Source organism: Ictalurus punctatus, chromosome 3 (genome assembly GCF_001660625.3).
Source record: "Ictalurus punctatus breed USDA103 chromosome 3, Coco_2.0, whole genome shotgun sequence".
Taxonomy (NCBI): domain Eukaryota; kingdom Metazoa; phylum Chordata; class Actinopteri; order Siluriformes; family Ictaluridae; genus Ictalurus; species Ictalurus punctatus.
In genome coordinates, this window is record NC_030418.2 from 18,331,284 (window position 1) to 18,350,145 (window position 18,862).

The 18,862-nt window shown below is 37.7% G+C and overlaps 1 protein-coding gene across 4 annotated transcripts in view; it reads right to left on the reverse strand.

Moving 5' to 3' along the window:
* Positions 1 to 17,635, reverse strand: part of prkg1a (protein kinase cGMP-dependent 1a) — an 88,102-nt gene extending 70,467 nt beyond the window's left edge. For 2 of the 4 annotated variants that reach the window (XM_017465001.3, XM_017465006.3), the window contains exons 1-2: positions 10,298 to 11,426; positions 3,358 to 3,524 (exon numbers count right to left, since the gene is read on the reverse strand). In XM_017465001.3, the coding sequence (XP_017320490.1) occupies positions 3,358 to 3,524; positions 10,298 to 10,599 (469 nt within the window). In that variant the 5' untranslated portion in view covers positions 10,600 to 11,426. Of the gene's footprint in view, positions 1 to 3,357; positions 3,525 to 9,992; positions 10,274 to 10,297; positions 11,427 to 16,929 lie in introns of those variants that run through there. The other 2 variants (XM_017465002.2, XM_017465005.3) reach the window with 2 other exon arrangements.
* Positions 17,636 to 18,862: the final 1,227 nt, after the last annotated feature.

Genomic DNA, 18,862 nt, shown 5'->3' on the forward strand with positions numbered 1-18,862 from the left:
GGTGTCCACAAACTTTTGACCACAAAGTGTATGTGCAGCCTTGCAGATCTAGTCATGAATGGGTGTCACTAACGAAGCTATAAAGGCTGGAACACTGTCTCTCTGACGTATGCCTCCACCCAGATAACTAGACAGGTTTAATGGCCAACAGCATCTGATTCACAGGCCACTGTCTCATCTGGCATTTATTCCGATTAGACCTCATTAAAACGGCAGCATTAGTACAGATTAATATGACATTTGACGCTCATTAATAGGGCAGAATTTCATGCTTGGTCTCTCCTTTCGTAAGGCCACTATAATTATCTGTAATATCTCTTCTCATGTGACTCAGTTTACAGAACTGCATATACTCTCTAATTAATCTGAGGGTGATTTTAAAAAGTCACCCATGGGCTTTCCAATACAGTCACTCACTCTCAGCAGCTGTGCTGGTCAGGATTGCAGTGGATCCAGAGCCTATACTGTGAACGTTAGGCCTGAGGCTGATATACATCCTGGGTGGGACACCTGTCCATCACAGGGCACCAAGCACACACATTCACATGCACATTAGCACACTTATTCACAGCAAGGGGCAATTTATCTTATCTAATCCACTTACTGGCAAGTTTTTGGTAGATGGGAGAAAACCGGAAAACACTGTGGAAACCCCTTTGCACACTGAGAACATGCTCAGAAACTCTACACAGACAGTAACCCGGGCTCAAAATCAAACTAGGGAACCCTGGTTCTCCATTACATTTATAACTAAATAGAAGACTCCAATTCATGTCCAAAAGACAGCACAAAACTCTGAAGAGTGATCATGAAAATCCCTTAAATGTGACCAAGTACACTCACTTTCCCATAATAGAGAGGGAACAAAGAATCCACTCACCCTTAGAATAAACAACTTCTGCTTGTAATAAAATTCACCCTCATCTCAGGAAAGTACACACATGAACTGGAGAGATCTTATACAAAAGTGTCCTTATTCTAAACTTAAAACCTGAGTACACTGTTATCAAGAAAAAGAGTGGAGTACAAGATGGAACAGTGTTGATCTATGAGAGAGCAGTTCCTTCTTTGCTGAAAAACTCACAATCTCTGATTTGCTGGATTAAACGCCCCAGCTCTCAATCCTATCAACTGATAAGGATCGATGGCCTCAAGTCAAACTTACACAAAAGCAGGGAGTAAGAGAGCATCTGAGTGAGTGCTACAACAATAATAAATCTAAACAACATTTCTTTTACAAAGACTGTGCCTCAAGGCATCAGTCAAATACCCACTCACCCACTCACACACACACATACATTTGTCCTGTTATCCTTGTAAGGACCTTCTGTTGACATAATTATTAATGCAGCTAATTACTGTTATGCCTGCACAAAAATCTAACCTTAACCTCACTAACCAAAAGGAAATCTGCCTTTTGTTCCTTGAAGGGACCAGCCAAATACCTTATATGATCTCCACATGCCCATACATACTGTACGTCTGTGTTCAATGTTTGTTATTTATTTGTACTGGTTATAAGTTGATTTATTATTTTGCACTGTTTTTGTAGGAGTGTGCAACTGTAGCACAAGAATTTCATTGTATATAGATGTGTACAGCACTCTTTATGCACATGTAGGGCTGCACAATTAATCGAATATTGATCTCGATTACGATTTTGACTGCCCATGATTACATGAACATGATCGACTGCAATACTGATGTTTAAAGTTTGTCCTCCGCTCATAGAAAACTCCACTGCAGATCAAATCAAGCGCTTCCTAAACTTACAGCCAGTCACCACAGAGTGGCTGGCTGTTAGCATTTTAGAGTTAGACCGTGGTGTAGTTCGTTTATAGCATATGGTTAGCTGTTTATTTCTTGTGATTGTATTTGGACTTCAAACTTCATAAAAGTTGTGTTCGTTTGTGAAAATTAACTTGATGGACAAAGCGTGTTAGTATTGTAAGCTGTTGTTGATTACAGAGTTTATTTTTTGCAATAATCCAAAAGCCTATGGAAAAATACTATTGGGTTTTTGTTGAGGGAACCAGTGTTATGCTAACTTCTGGGTTTCGGTACAAAATGACATCATCCCTGCACCTCTCTATTGCGTGATTTGTCTGCATCTCTCCTCCTGTAAACACTGTTATTGCCTTTTCTGCATACGCCTGAATTGTTTTCATTTGGTTGCATGTTGTTATATTTGATTGCATATTTTCATTTGGTTGATGGCATTTTTATTTTTTACTTATCCTATATTTTGGGTACAATTTTATTTATATTTTACTTATATTTTGCTTCTATGAGATGATGCACTTTAAGGATCAGTCTAATTTGATGCAAATGTAGCACAACATGGAGGTGAAAGCAGTGGTCTGTTTATTTAAATGTGAAAGTGCAATAAAAATATGTTGTCCCTAAAATAAATGAATAATCGTGATCTCAATATTGATCAAAATAATAGTGATTATCATTTTGGACATAATCGTGCAGCCCTATGCACATGGCAATAAAACTTGAAACTTTTACGTTTTCAAAAGTAGTTTTGCTCTTACTCTTTCTCTCGCTTTAGTTCACATTCAGTACAAGAGAAAGACACACAAAAAAATGAACAAATATTTGAGAGAAAAACTACAATAGAGAATAGACAGAGTGTGAGTTTCCACACACTTTCACCCCTTTTTGTTCACTTAATATAGCCTAGCTAATGTGAAAACTACTGTGCTGTGTTAACATGAATCATATTAGCTTCACATCTATATTTCTAGCATTTCTGAAATGTGACACATTTGATATCATTATTATTTCCAAAATGATAAACAGTATTTCTTTAGCGGGGAAATCATACAGTAGTTCAAAATTAATCTTAAAGTAAATCTTTCCATAACTACTGTTATTTCAGCAATAGTAAAAGTCATGTAATTAGAAGGGTGAGTTAGGGTTAGTTGTGTGAGTGTGTACCTACTGACCGGTCCTGGAAGTTTAAGGGGTAAATTGGGAAAAAGACAAGCAGCAAGTGTAACTGCTGTAATATGTATGTAATGTGGACAGATTGTTTGGTGTGTGTGTGTGTGTGTGTGTGTGTGTGTGTGTGTGTGTGAGAGAGAGACATGTAAGGATGCTGAAAGTTTAATGTTGAATATGCTAAAGCATGTTGGTGCTTTTTAAGCAGAACAAGAGAAAGTGAAAACAACTCTACGCAATGAAGTCTGTGCAGGTCTAAGCATGACTGAACAGACAAATATGTGGTTCAAAATTGAGTATTGCAAGAACATTTACAACACTTTACTAAGATGATACGTGTTTGCATCTATTTCGGAATCAAAACACCTTTATTCATCATCATCGTCATCATCATACACGATCTCTTACCTTCCATTACATAGACGAGCGACCCTACGTCACCCTCTTTAATGATGCAGCTGTCCTTGCCATACTCTACTGGATACATGCAGTCCACTATCTCCTGGATCTGGGACAGCTCCAGATTCTTCATGAAGTCATTGTCTAAGATGGCTTCTTTGATCAAGTCCTTGGACCTGTTTAAAACAATATTAAAATGAGGCAACGCAGGAAAATAACACACAAATCAGTACATCATTATGACCAGTGATGATTTGTCACTCAGCTCATCTCTGGTCATGCTCTTTTGGATCAAACAGCATTTGCATAAAAAAAATGCCATTTCAAGGGGAAACATGTAATTAGATAAGGTCCTTATCCAGAATTGTACCATATCAAAACACCTCAGAGGACATTTAGTAAATGGGGATTGATTAGATTTCAATCATATTTCAAGTAAAAAGCTGCACACAGATACACTCAGTCTTTTTCACAGTACAGTCATCCACACAACAGCTCATGTTTAGAAAAAAAAAAATCTCAGATAATGAATATGCAATGTAACCTTTCTCTCCAGGAAAAACAAATAAAATATTATCATCATCAGAGATATGACTTTAGTTTGAATTGCATATCACCTCACAGCAAAGTACCCTCTCTCTAAAGGAGTAAAAGCAGAACATCCCAGTCATTTTCATTTGAACCGGAATGCTGGTTGCATGAACACATATTCAAAATGATTAACTGCAAAATATCTCACAAAAAGAAATGTGAAAGAACTAAAAATACAAATGATAAATGTTTGCTGATATGTCAAATGTTCACTCATAGCATGATTACATTTACTTGTACTTATATTACAGGCAGAATAAGCAGTGACAACTGGCCATGATATTGGGCTAAAATATAATATCAATTAATAGCTCAACATTGAAACTAGTAGGGTTGAGCATGAGGGCATAATAAGAATGATCTCTCTTTCTCTCTCTCTCTCTCTCTCTCTCTCTCTCTCTCTCTCTCTCTCTCTCACACACACACACACACACACACACACACACACACACATATACATACAGCATTCATGATTTCTGTTGAAGTCTGCAATGCATTCCTCCAAATACCAAAGATAGCAAACATAAAAGTTGTAACACCCTCATTCAAACCAGACAATTTGTATTTTGATGTGATAATATGTGCTTAGTCTGTGTGCTTTTTCTAAACTTTTACTTTCTCTTCTAAAGGCAGATTAGGGTGAAAATGATGGGCTAATAATCCACTTCATTCAGATTGATTGCACCTGAAACTGTATTTCACATGCACCTTCTCAATCACTGCTGATGATATGTTATCGAGGCATCAACAACATGGGCTGAAAAATATTAGCCCAATAAAGTTCACCACATACTGTTTACAATCCACAGGTATGCCGCACCAATGACAAAAAACAGTGCCCATTTCAAGTTCTGCATGATTCATATAGTTGGTACTTTCCCTCTACACCGACACGTGCGGACATCCTCATGCTCTGACAACCTTTATTCAGTATGCTGTGACCCAAACATAAATAAACACAGCTAAAGTAAAAAATCATGCTCAAAAGATCATTATACTTTCATTAGTGTTGAAGATGCTTTAAAAGAAACTTTGAAGCAATTGATTGTTAATTGATTGATTCCTTATTCAAGAATCTAACAGTGGCTCTTTATCTTTCAAATGCATCCTAGACAACCAGAAAAATGTCCAAATTCAATGTTCAGTGACACACAAAACAATATACTGGCATCTATATCTATTCATCTATTCATCTATTTCACTTCCTGGAACACTAACAGTGTGTGCTTTCAGTGTATTTTTAATATATGTTTTTGTTATTCTTGTTCTCTGGTATGATTTGAATTTTTTTTTCAGTGCAAACAACTTTGGATATGTACTGTATGACCAGTTTTTATTCTTATTCTTGATTTTTTTTTTCAGTTTATGCCAATAAAAATCAGTATGGATGACTTCTTATCATAAGACTATCATTATTTGATATAGTTTTTGGTGTAATTTTGTTTTTAAGGATCTGATATTTTGTGTTTGTAGTTTAAGGCAAGCATGAGTATGTTTTATTTCCAAGTTTAACTGGGAAAACTGGAGTGTGAGGATAGTACTTCACTCTTGGCTTTTGGGCCTTTAAGGAGTAAGTGTTATAATTAGAGAGTGAGCTGCTGAGAAGGCATAGTCAGGGAGGCAGTCAGATTTATACCCAAAGGAGGAGAATGATACTGGCCTCATTTACAGCAAATGAGCCCTGTAGTTTCCAGTGGATTGCAATTCTTAACACACTCTACACTTCTTTTTCTCTTTGACTTGTGGTTTTTACTTCTTTCCTTTGCTAAGAAGAGATTCATATCCTACAGGTCTGCAGGAACAAACACAGACTACTTCCCTTAAAAGGATAAAACTGAGAGTCATAGAGATGGGAAAACAGAGACGGTGACAAGAAAGACAAAAGAAAGACACTGGCGAAGGAAATAAAGGAATAAATGTGTCAGAGAGCAGATGGACACAGTTTCCCTAAATGATTGATTCGGGTTCAAGTAAAAGCCAAAAGTCAAAGCAATTCAAATAACAGCCTGTGTGACTATGAGCCATTTTTATATGCTTTTACATATACATATATATATATATATATATATATATATATATATATATATATATATATATATATATATATATATATATATATATATTTATTTATTTATTTATTTATTTATCTGCTTATAACAACTATTCAAGGTAATTATATAGATCAGAGTGATGATCAATGAACTAAACAATATTTAAGGTATTTTTGAATGGTATGATGTCCAAAACAGTTAACACAGTCAGGATGATGGTGAAGGAGGGAAAGTATAAAACTGTAGAAGCAATGAATATAGAAGAGCCCAAATATAAAACTGCACAGTTTTCCAAATTAAAACACTATTTCACAATGCTACTGCTTCATATGCCTAAACATATGGCCACACTTTCTGTGTTAGTAATACATGTTTGACTTATTATTGATCATTAAAGTCAGCGGTTGTGATTAGCTCTGAGAGCTTCTGTCATACACCACTTTCATAACAATCTGTTAAGAACAATCACAAAAAGAAGACCATCCAGAGAGAATCTCACATGTACAATCTCAAATGCAGCTCCTGAACCTCACCAAGTATAATTAAAACTACAGGGTGTCCCAAAAGTCTCCATACATAAGGGAAATTAACACTTTTTAGCAAAATGTCTTCCAAAATTTCTCATAGTTTATATTATATCAATTTTTTCAGATAGCCTTTAAGAAGGCCTTTGACAAAAGAAGAACATATTGAAACCATTCTCATGGATGGATCGGGAAGCTGTGGCAAGGTTGCAATGGACTTTAACAGGCAAGCATCTAACACACAACACTGTTGCCAAACTTATTAACAAATTCATAAAGACTGAAAGTGTTGCAGCCCAACCGAGAAGTATTCATCCATGAACATCCACTGAAGAAGGCACAACTGTCATGCTGCTGGCAAACATAGTCCCCTGTGTTTGAAGAATTTTGGGAAACCCTGTATACCTGCCATTCAGTTTTGTGGGTAGATTAGACCATAATCAATTTCTTTTGGTCATGCACACTGTCAAAATGTTTGGCAACAAAAGGAGATTATATACAAGAACAAGTATCTGATACCCCACTGAAAAATATTGCACTGATGTTTTGGATCATGAATCTCAGGATTTTGAATTCTGCTAAGTGCCAGGATTTTTCAGCCAAACACCAGGTTGGCTCTGCCAGGAGTTTCAGACATGGCTATAGATAGCAATTTCAACAAAATGATGAGCAAAACTTCCAAATCAACAAGAAAATGTTGAAAGAAACACAAAATCAATGTTTGGCAATGCCATCTCAATCTCTGGATTTGAACCCTACTGTGGTCTGAATTGAAGACCCATATGCACAAAAGTAAGTGTGTAAAGCAGTTTAAAGTCCTCTGCATGGAGTAGTGGACCAATATCCCTCTACAAACTTCTTAGAAATTACAGGAAGACAAGAATAATGTCATTACTACTGCCTTTATATAATGCTTGCTGAAATAAGACAACATTTACACCTACATATTTTGTCTATTTAAAGTAAGACTTTTAATGATCTTTTATTGAGCATCATTGGATGTTCTATCTCTGTTTCGCAAACTTCCTCTCAGACCTCCAACTCCTACACTCCTATATGCATGAAAACATCCCACATTTTTTTGTACAGTCCAATCTATACTATCTCGTAATGTAGTAATCATGATTAGATAGCCTTGTATCTTATACTTTATTTCAGAATAAGGAATTTGTATAAATTCTGTATATGAGAAATGTTACAAAACATTATACGAGAAGTGTGGCAGACTGGAAAGTTACTGAAACGTAAATAAATGCAAATGTTACTGACTCAGTTCTTTAACATTCAAATCAACCACATACAAGAAGTTATCATTTAAAAAAAAACCCTTTGTAATGCTGATGCAAAGAGTTGTAAAATGTAAAAAGTGGCATTAGCTATTTTGAGCCCCTTCCTTCTATATCACTCTTCTGAAAGCAAAGCAAACAAAGGAGACATTTATCTCCTAAAAGCAAAACATGGGAAAATGTGACTAATTAATGCTCCTTTCAAGTATAGCTCAGCAAAGCACAGACAATTAAAATAAAGACCAATGTCTTTTTTGAAAACATTACTGAACACAACATACAGATAAAGCTTATTTGCTTTTAGTGATGTCTATAAACATGCTTATCATTTCTTCATTTTAGGCCCCATTTGGCCATTCAGTATAATTTTAATTCCTTTCTTTTTGCAATACCAAAAGTGAACTGACAATAGTGTCTGGATAAATTGCAAGGAATCAGCAACAGACAATGCCTAGTTGGCTGTTTTCACAACACGTCTAGCATTCAGTCAAAGAATCATTAGTATTAAACATTCAGTTAAACATTTATGTAAAAGAATAAGAGCATAAACAACATGCCACTGAAGAGCATTATGGAAATTATGGGTCTGGGACAAATGTAACATTCACAGTTGCAACATGCATTTTCTCGGTTAAAGTACAAACATGAAAACACATACACATGCCCTTAACTATCCTCTACCTGAATATGATACTTGACCTTAGGCCTGTGTTAAACTCAGTGCACGAAAGCTCTGACTAATCAATTATCTTTCACCAACATAAATAAAACCCTGATTCAGAAGTAACTTTTTGGTTTAGTTCGATGTTTGTATGCATTGAGCCATTGATCATTTATCATCTGGTTCCAGGTTATCACACTAACTTGACTTCTTATCCTGAGATGCTCACAGAATACACCTATGTGAGTTATCATAACAAATTACAATATCTACAGAATGTGACTGTTTTTCAAGTCAAATTATGACCCATATACATTTATCATGGTGCAATGTTACTAAAGATCGGGCTTTAGTAGGTATGCATATATTAGTATATCTTTATATATTTTGGCATGTATTTATTAGTCAGTGGGCTAAAGAGGGCATCATGTCGACAATAAACCAGGACCAGCTAAATTAGGAATCTATACTTTCCCTATTTACAATACAAAATAATGGCAGTTAAAATATAAGCACACTGAAAAAAATAAATTAATAATTCATTGCTGGTTTAGGAAATTATGCCCTTTTAAACAGCTGTGCTTTCTCCTGAAAAATGATGCACATACCCACATGTAATCATTACTTCCTGTTACAACTAGAACATGATTTTACATAATTTAGTTAAACTAAACACAAACATTTCATGATTGTCTTCAATTTAACGGAGAAACGGCAGAATGACAAGATACACAAAATACAGTTAAAAAGTTATTTGGAGTTAATTCACAGCTTCTGAGCTCATTGCCACTGAGTATGAAGTGAAGCATTACAGCCATGTTGCATCTCCTCCACTAGAAGACAAAACATCCTCTGTTTTCTTTGTTCTCTGGATGCAATAGAGAGATCCATTCCACAAGAGCATGTATGCAAATCAACAGGTGACCGAATCCCACAGCTACAACAACAACGAGTTATTAATTCATTACTGATACTTGCTTAATAAAATGTTAACTTTAAATTCTAACTCAGCCAACAATTTTCTATGGGTGATGTCATTTGTGAATGTTGTGCTGGAAAAGCTGGCATGCTTTCGGAATGATGCACATCGTCAATTTTCATACCACTACTTTGATAAGCAAATGATCTCTCCATTAAGCAAAAGAAGCACTAGTATATTCAAGCCCTTTGGCAATCGGGAATTGGTAGCCCACTGTGCTGAACAGTTCTGATACACAGGCTTTTTGTTTTTGAGCTCCCAGCTGTGAAAATGTCTTTCACATGGAAATGTCTTCCATATACAGCATGCTGTGTTAATGTGCAAGATTCTGAGTTAACAGCTTAAAGGAACAGGGTTTTTTTTTTTTTTCTTGTTTTTTTTTTCATTCAGTTCTCTGATTAATTTTGAGTTTAGATGAATCGAGGCAGCGTTTTTAACTGGGGTTCTCTGCTGACAATCCTTCCCATTTCTTAAATGCATTTGCTATAGCATGCAACTATATTGAACAAAAAAAAGACTCAAAAGTTCTTTACATTAGTTCTGATTTCTTACACAGCTGGGATTAATAGAATAGTCAGCAGCCTTGCTTCCCAAACCTGGTCCCCCTGTCCTGCACATTTCAGTGTTGTCCCTTCTCCAAACACACCTGACTGAACTAATCAGCTAATTAACATCCCTTCACGAGTTGAAGTGGGTGTGTTAAAGCAGGGGAAAGTCTATGTGCAAGACATGGGGTATTCCAGGACCAGCCTTAGGAGCCTGTGCGCTATACTATACTGTGCTTGTTAGACTTGTGATATGACGAATGATAAAGCACAGAAACTCGACGGAAGAAATTCGCTTTAGAGTAAACCTACTTTGAACTCTTGGAGTAGAAGGGTAGAGTTACATGGTTCAGGTCCTGGATGTTGAAGGCGGTGGGCTCGGCGGAGATCGCCTGCCTCTTGGTGCGCTGCTGCTCCTGCTCGTTGTCTTTGTGCACGCGCTGAGTGGCTGGCCGGATCACGGAGCGATATTTATCCAGCTCGTTCTGTAGTTTCTGAATGAGCTCGTCCTTCTGGTCCAGTTCAAGCTCAAGTTCATCAATGAGCGCATCTCTCTGCCTCAGCTCTTCGATCTTCTCCTGTAACGCGTACTGCAGGTCCCTCAAAGTGCCCATGGCTCTCTCTCTCTCTCTCTCTCTCTCTCACTCACTCACTCACCCACCCGCGCGACAATTTTCCAACTTTCTCACTGATGCTTCAGTATATTAACTCACAGAAAACAACGCGCTTTTATTTATTGCAACCTAAAGGAACAGCGAAGTGGGCTGTTCAAGAAAAGCAGCGCAGTCCGCGCGCATCTGTGCAGGAGAATGTGGAGTGTCCTCGCGCTGCTGTGACAGTTCCCGCTCTTTCGCGCGTGCGTCATACAGCGCGGGACTCCTCACGCCAAAGATTCCTCTACTTCGAGCAAAAAGCCAAACTACATATGCTACTACCTTGCTAACTAGTACTTAAACGAGTACGTCATCAGGTTACCATAGGAACCATAACAGCACGCGCGTCTTTACGACGTACGATCAATAGTAAAATTATGTCGGTTTGGAGGTTTTTGACAACTGGGGCATGCTAAATACATCACTGGCCGAATTTCCGTATTTCTCCCAGTTGGTTCTAATAATGGCATTATCACATGGCAACTAAATCATGACACTGATACAGTTAAAGAAAGAAAAAAAGGTGCCGGGTGAATCTGGTTTCTGCAACCCGCTGATTGCTGATATTCTTAAAAGTATTCTTCGCATTGGAACATTTTTTTTTTAAATTACATTTATCTAGGCAAATGAAGGCTTGGATCTATGCATACATTTGCATATTTATAATAAAACCAAACATCCAGTCTTTGGGTGAAATTATTAATTGTGAAAGTGCTCCCAAGGCTTTTAAGCACAGTTCATTTGAATATCGCTGGTTTATGGATTTTTAAAAAGTGACAAAGTGGGCGGAGCATAAAGACTTAAAAATTCAGAAAATATGGTGGTGCAACTGCACAAAAGTTGTGAAAAAGATTTTTTTTTAAATCGCTACAGTTTAAGATATATATATATATATATATATATATATATATATATATATATATATATATATATATATATCTTGCAGTATATGTAATGATGTCCCAGAACCCATCACACAGCTTGGATGAATAGAGTAGTCTGTGTGAGAATGAATCATTAACAGTAAGCCCTATATGCTTATGGTCCTCATTGTGGGGACTCTTGAAAATGTTTCTATATTGAAAGAACTGGTCTGGGTTTTGTGGTTAGAAAGTTCAGGTTCCGAAAACACACTTGCTTAATAGCCTAATGTTTGAATGGTTTGATTATTATTATTATTGTAAAATAAAGCTTTGCTGTGATTATAAGGGGGTCTGTGGAAATGTTTTAACACTAGAAGGGATCCCTGTAGGCAAAAGTTTGAGAACCACTGCTGTATGCATTTTGAAGTGAATATTGCTCTATAAAATGGATGAAACAAGAGACAGGCTTAAGCACTTTTAAAGCTGGAACACCATAGGTTCCATAAACTGGCTTCAAGTGAATCGGGAATTCTGTATAGAGATTAGTGGACAAAGAGATGTGAAAATTATGTCTGTGTGACAAAGGTCCAAAGGCACCCTCTGGTGTACAAACTACTTGAACGTCAATTTTCTATTTGGATGTCTTCTATCTCTTCACAAAAGTGGGTTATTAGAGAGGTTTTTAATTCAATCCTGGGACACCATGCGTTGCACAATTTTGGATTTTATTCACACTAAACTATCTGATTGAGCTCATGGTGGGCTTTGACAGTGTCAAAATGACAAACTGCATGAAGTTTTGTGACAGTAGGGAAAACATAAATATGCACAAATAACATATATAACACAAATATGGAAAACACAAATATAGGAACATATAGTTGTGCTCACAAATTTACCTAAACCTTGCAGAATCTGCAAAATGTTAATAATTAAAATAAAGAGGAATCATTAAAAATGGTGTTTATTTATTTATTTATTTATTATTCATTTATTCGTACTGCTCTAAATAAGCTATTTCACATAACAGATATTTACATATAGCCTAGTCCACAAGACACAACAATAACTGAATTTACACAAACGAAGCAGTTCGAAAGTTTAATACTGTGTGTTGTTACCTGGATGAACAATGACTGCTTTTGTATTTTGTGATAGTTGTTCATGAGTCCCTTGTTTGTCCTGAGCAGTTAAACTACTCACTGTTCTTCAGAAAAATCCTCTGGTCCTGCACATTCTTTGCTTTTCAAGCATCTTCAGCATCTTTCCAACAGTGGCTATATGATGTTGAGATCCATCTTTTCACACTTAACTTATATGGCTTATCTTATGTAACTGAAGGGCAGTACAAAATGAAAAAATATTAAATCTTTAAACAAAAATAAGATCCACCCATCTTCTACCGCTTACTCCTTCTTCAGGGTCACAGGGAACCTGGAGCCAATCCTAGGGAGCATCGGGCACAAGGTGGGGTACACCTTGGACAGGGTGTCAGTCCATTGCAGGGCACAAACACATACACACTCACACACCCATTCATACACTATGGACACTTTAGACATGCCAATCAGCTTACCATGCATGTCTTTGGACTGGGGGAGGAAACCGGAGTACCCGGAGGAAACCCCCACAGCACGGGGAGAACATGCACACTCCACACACACACAGCCCTGGCAGGAATCAAACCCCGGACCGTGGAGGTGTGAGGCAAACGTGCTAACCACTAACCACCGTGCGCCCCCACAAAAATAAGATATTTAAACAAAATAATAAATTACACCAATAATCCTGTTCAAAAGTTTACATCTCCCTGGCTCACACATGTGTTACCTTCTTGAACATCAGTGAATGTTTGCACCTTTTGTAATAATTTTGTATGAGTCCCTCAATTGTCCTAAGTGTGAAAAGATCAACATCATAGGCACTGTAGAAAAGGGGTCAAATATGCAGTAGAAGCTGGAAAAGCAAAGAACGTGCAGGACCTGGAGGATTTTTAACTGCTCAGGACAAACAAAGGACTCATGAACAACAATCACAAAACATAAATACTGTTGTTGATCATTCAGGTAACAACACATAGTATTAAGAATCAAGGGTATGTACTTTTGAACTGGTTCATTTGTATAAATTAACTTTATGCAAACATCTGTTATGTGAAATAGCTTATTCAGGGCAGTACGAAATAAAAAAACAAAATGCAATTTTAATGATCCCTCTTAGGTTTTTTAAATTATTAACATTTTGAAGATTCTGCAAGGGGTATGTAAACTGTATATATACGTGTGTGTGTGTGTGTGTGTGTGTGTGTGTGTGTGTGTGTGTGTGTGTGTGTGTGTGTGTGTGTGTACGCGTGCAGAGGTTCAGGGATAGCTGGTATATGTTCTACAAGCTATAGAAGCTTCATGTTGAAAGATTTCCATGGCAGATGAAAATACCCAGATGCCATGAAAAACTTATCAGGGAGGTACAATAAAAAACAATAAAAATAAAAAAATAAACCAAAAATAGCAGAACATGACTGGTTCCATCTGGAATATTCTGTGTGTGTTTGTGTGTGCGTGGGTCGGTGGGTGTGTGTATATATATATATATATATATATATATATATATATATATATATATATATATGTGGGACAGCTGTGGCTCAGGTTGGCGGTTTGATTCCCGGCCCACATGACTCCACATACCGTAGTGTCCTTGGGCAAGGCACTAAACCCCAAGTTGCTCCCGATGGCAAGTTAGCACCTTGCATGGCAGCTCTGCTACCATTAGTGTGTGAGTGTGTGTGAATGGGTGAATGAGACACAGTGTACAGAGCTTGGGATAAAAGTGCTATATAAGTGCAGACCAGTTATGTACAGACACACATACATACATATATATAAATTAGTATAGTTTTCTATCTGTCCTTCAGAAAATCTCTCTCAGGCTTTAAATTTCACCTCTACAAACTCTTCTTGCATGGCTCTTCCTCTGTAAATCGATGGTAAGGGAATATGTTGTAATATGATGATTGCTGCTGTTCACTGGTGCCACAGACCCACAACAGCCAGTGTTCTGTCTCTGACCTCTGAATCTCTGACAACTGAACAAACAGCAAGGCCTGGATTGGATGGCACCTTGGGATATCGGGGGATATAACTGGGGACAAATTATAGTTTTTTTTTTAAACATTGCTAAGCAACTAATCACCCAACTGCTTAATCTAAATGGTCATTTGATACAGATAAGCCCATCTGAGTGTGGTGAACTGGTATGCAATTCTGAACAGATACTGTGGACATGAAAGGTTCAAATGAATAATAAAAGCCATCTGTAGCTTCCATAATGCTGCTTGACTTGGCATAAAGAAATAAAGCATGGAGTATTTATTGGCTAGGACGGTGGTGACCAATCTCCGCACTCTCTAAGAGACCACCATGTAACATAGCCTCTGCATTCTGCATTTTGTCTGTAGTATCACACATGTCACAGCACATAGTCATCCAATAAAAACAATCAGGTCATGTCCTCTCATGTCCCAAACTCTCTCTTTAGGGACCTGTTCATCAAAGATACGATACTTTTATTGCTTTTTTGACTAATTATCGTTCTGTAAATTTTAGTTAAATGCTCTGAAAATAAACATTTGGAATACAGCTGTTTCTCAAACATCTTGTGACCTCCTCTTTTTTTTTTTTTGTTTTGTTTTTGTTTTATAACTGTTGATTCTCAAAATTCTTTCAGAGTTTGGACAAAGTTTGGCTGGCCTGGTCAAGACTAAAGATGTTTTCTGTCTCCATATTTGTGTGCCTCGAATAGGTTCCAAAAAAGATGTTGCTCTCTTGTTTACAAGAAGATATGACTGGGGGGGCGGACACTGATGCAGAACTAGTTAGCATGTTGTGACTTAAACGAAGAAGGAACACATACAATATGACTATTTGACTCAATATAAGGGGCATAAATGTTTTTTTAAAGTCCTTATGTAAATGAACAATCCAATTTTTTTCGTGTGGCAGTAAAATTGTTTACATTCTCTGAATTTTACCTGCTTCACGCACTTCCAGCCTGAAAACTGCTTTGTTCATCTGAAAGATCAAAACCAATACAATATGGGGTTGCTGCCCTCTTGTGGTATTTTTTATTAAGCAAGAAAATAATGATAATAATAATAATAATAATAATAATAATAATAATAATAATAATAATAATAATAATAATAATAATAACGAGCCCAGGGATATTCTGCATAATTAAATCACTAGTATGCCACTCTCAGGTGTAAAAACCGCCTGCGTGTCAGAAGGATAAGTGTAATCTAACAAAAGTATTTTATTTTATGGCTTGAGTTTATTTGAACTGCTTCAATACTTTCTTTAATAGCCTATGCGGACAGATCTTATCTGACATTAGCAACTAACTTCTCTAATAGCTTATGGCGCTTGGCTGAGAACCTAAATCTCACCAAAAAAAATGGCTTAGGTTTTATTGGGATCCAAGAACTTAACGTCATCTATATTTTAACAAGCATTAGATCCCATTAGAAATGAAAGTGTAATTTTCCTTGGCACTGCGTACATCTGGGTATATCTCTGTTATATGGGAAGGTGTGTGGTCTTTAAGGTGCAATCATGTGCAGTATATTAGGTTATTATTTTAATTATAAAGATATATACTAAACGTAGGCCTACAACAGATGTAACATTTATGGTAGCACACCAGCAACTAGGAAAAGTGCACACTGGCACTCTTATTTCTGAGACTGCAGCATTGTTTTTGACATAGCTGGACATGCCTGTGTAATATTATGAAGTATTTTAGTTCCAGCAGTTCTCTTATTATTATTTTTTTTTTTATAGCAACAATGTCATGCAATGACATCTAATACCTAAACTGGTGCATTTCCGTCAGATTGTTATTCGTGCACATTTAATGTAAAGATGTGTGGTTTAAAAAAAAAAAAAAAAAAAAAAAAGGCAGGCCAGAAACTGGAGGAAGGGGGTTGAACATATGGTCAAACAGAGCACTTTCTAATGGCGTATTAAATATCCTCAGACAGGCTCTTGGGCGCTGCGCGTTTAGACCCTAAAAGCCGATAATGTACGAAGCTTCCTGTGCTCGCCGCCCGCTGGGAACACGATGATGGTTTGGATCAATTATAGACTCTCATTCTTCCTCTCACTCCCCCCTTTCCCTGCTATACAAAGATGCGCGGTCATCATCAGCGCATGAGAATGAAAGAGCTGCACCATTCATGCCCATCATTTACAATAGAAAAGAAACTCAGCACTGATTTAGTTGCACGGTGTCAATGAAACATACAGAAAGATCAGCAATTTAAAAAAAACAAAAAGTTCCAAAACACTAAAGACATCACAGAAGTTAGCATAACTGCGTGTAAACAGCACGCTGTAATAAGTGCATTATGACAGCTCTGAAGGCTCACCTATCAGATTTGGCGAATTTGCGGAAGCTTTGCCTCGTTAAATCCTGGTGCGTTTGCGGCTCGGCTGAAATGCCCTGCGCGCGCCGCGTCCTCGGTTCGATCACTTGCGCGCTCGGTAACACGGACTGACACTTGTGCAGTTTCCGCTTCAGCTCGTGCATCTCATCCTCTCGCTCTGTCAGGCGCCTCTCCAACTCCCGAATTCTCTCCTCCTTCAGAATCAAGATCTTGGCAAAGTCTTCCTCCAGGTCGCTCATCTTTAAGGCGCGCCAAAAGTTTAATCTCGCAAGCGACAACGAGAGTGAACAAAATTACACCACAAGAAAAGAGGTCGCTTTTGAAGGCAGGAGTCTGGTGTGGAACAAGGGAGCGGCGTCGATGGTCCACGTGTTTGCGCTAGATCGAGCTCACCGGGAGAAGAATGAGACAGCGGCGGAGACGCAGGGCGCTGATGGGGATGATGATCACCTCTCATCCAGAGAGCAATTCTGTCACTTTACACACACACACACACACACACATACACATACACACACGCACGCAAGGAGAGAAGGATCGCTGCCGTTTCTGATTAGTCATTCATTTCCGGGATGAAGCAAATCCGGAGTTACTGAAACCCTCACTCAAAATCTCAACGTCGAGCTAAACTCAGAGCTCGGCGCCTCGGACGGGTCACGTGGTGTAAAGGATGACGTAGCTGAGTGTAACTCGACTCGACTGTTATGAATTGTGTTGTGTGGGCTAATATTCATTTGGACTCGACGGCAGAATTTTGTCTTATGAGTAGGACAAAATGGTCATCGCGAGCTGCCTGCGGATAAACGGTGTAATCTGTGCATGAGCTACTTTTCCTTTCCTTTCACCTAAAGTGAAGAGACTAGGCTGTCTGTTTCAAAAGTCTACAGAAGACACTCAGGAAACTGTGTAGACTGTGTAATGACCGGGGTCAGAAAAAGTGCTCATCAACGCTTGGGTCACTTAAAACTCCTAACAAACACGAGGTCTATTTATTCACAATTCCTGAAAGTGTCATTAAAACCCAGAGAGAGAGAGAGAGAGAGAGAGAGAGAGAAAGAGAGAGAGAGAGAGAGAGAGAGAGAGAGAGAGAGAGACTGTAAGTGGGAATGTCTGTAACTTTAATAATAAGCTTAATAAATAAAACGTTAAACTTCTCATAATAAGGTGTGCAAAGCATTTTCCAGACATAATTTTAGAATTACTTCATGGCTGAAAGCATCATCATTAAATAGGAATGATGAGAAACAATGGATGGATTAATTTAATTTAGAATATGTAAGGATCTCACTAATTAATTGAAAATATAAATATACAACTGTGGTTATTACATACAGCATCTTGATTATTTTAAAAGAATGTTGGCCATATTGACTTGACCTATTTGGTTACAAACAAAAGCCATATGCCTGTTTATTAAACAATAGTTTAGGTACAGTAGATTGGATTTATAATACAGAGTGTCCCAGATAGCCTTTAAGAAAGCCTTTGACAAAAGAACATATTGAAATCATTCTCATGGCTGGATCGGGAAGCTGTTGCAAGTTTGTGATGGACTTTAACAGGAAACATGGCAAGCACATCACACACGACACTGTTGCCAAACTTATTAACAAATCCAAAAAGACTGGAAATGTTGCGGACCAACCGAGAAGTGGACGCCCACCAACATCCACTGATGAAGGCACAACCAATGTGGTGCTGGTGTACATAGTACCCTAACAGTATATGGATATTTTTTGGGACACCCTGCATTAATAAACACAGTAGTTTAGGCTTTGTTGTGTATTACATTATAATCAAAAGTACCCCCCCCCCCCCCCCTCTCTCTCTCTCTCTCTCTCTCTCTCTCTCTCTCTCTCTCTCTCTCTCTCTCTCTCTCTCGCTCTCTCTCTCTGTTTGTATCACCCTAGTGCCC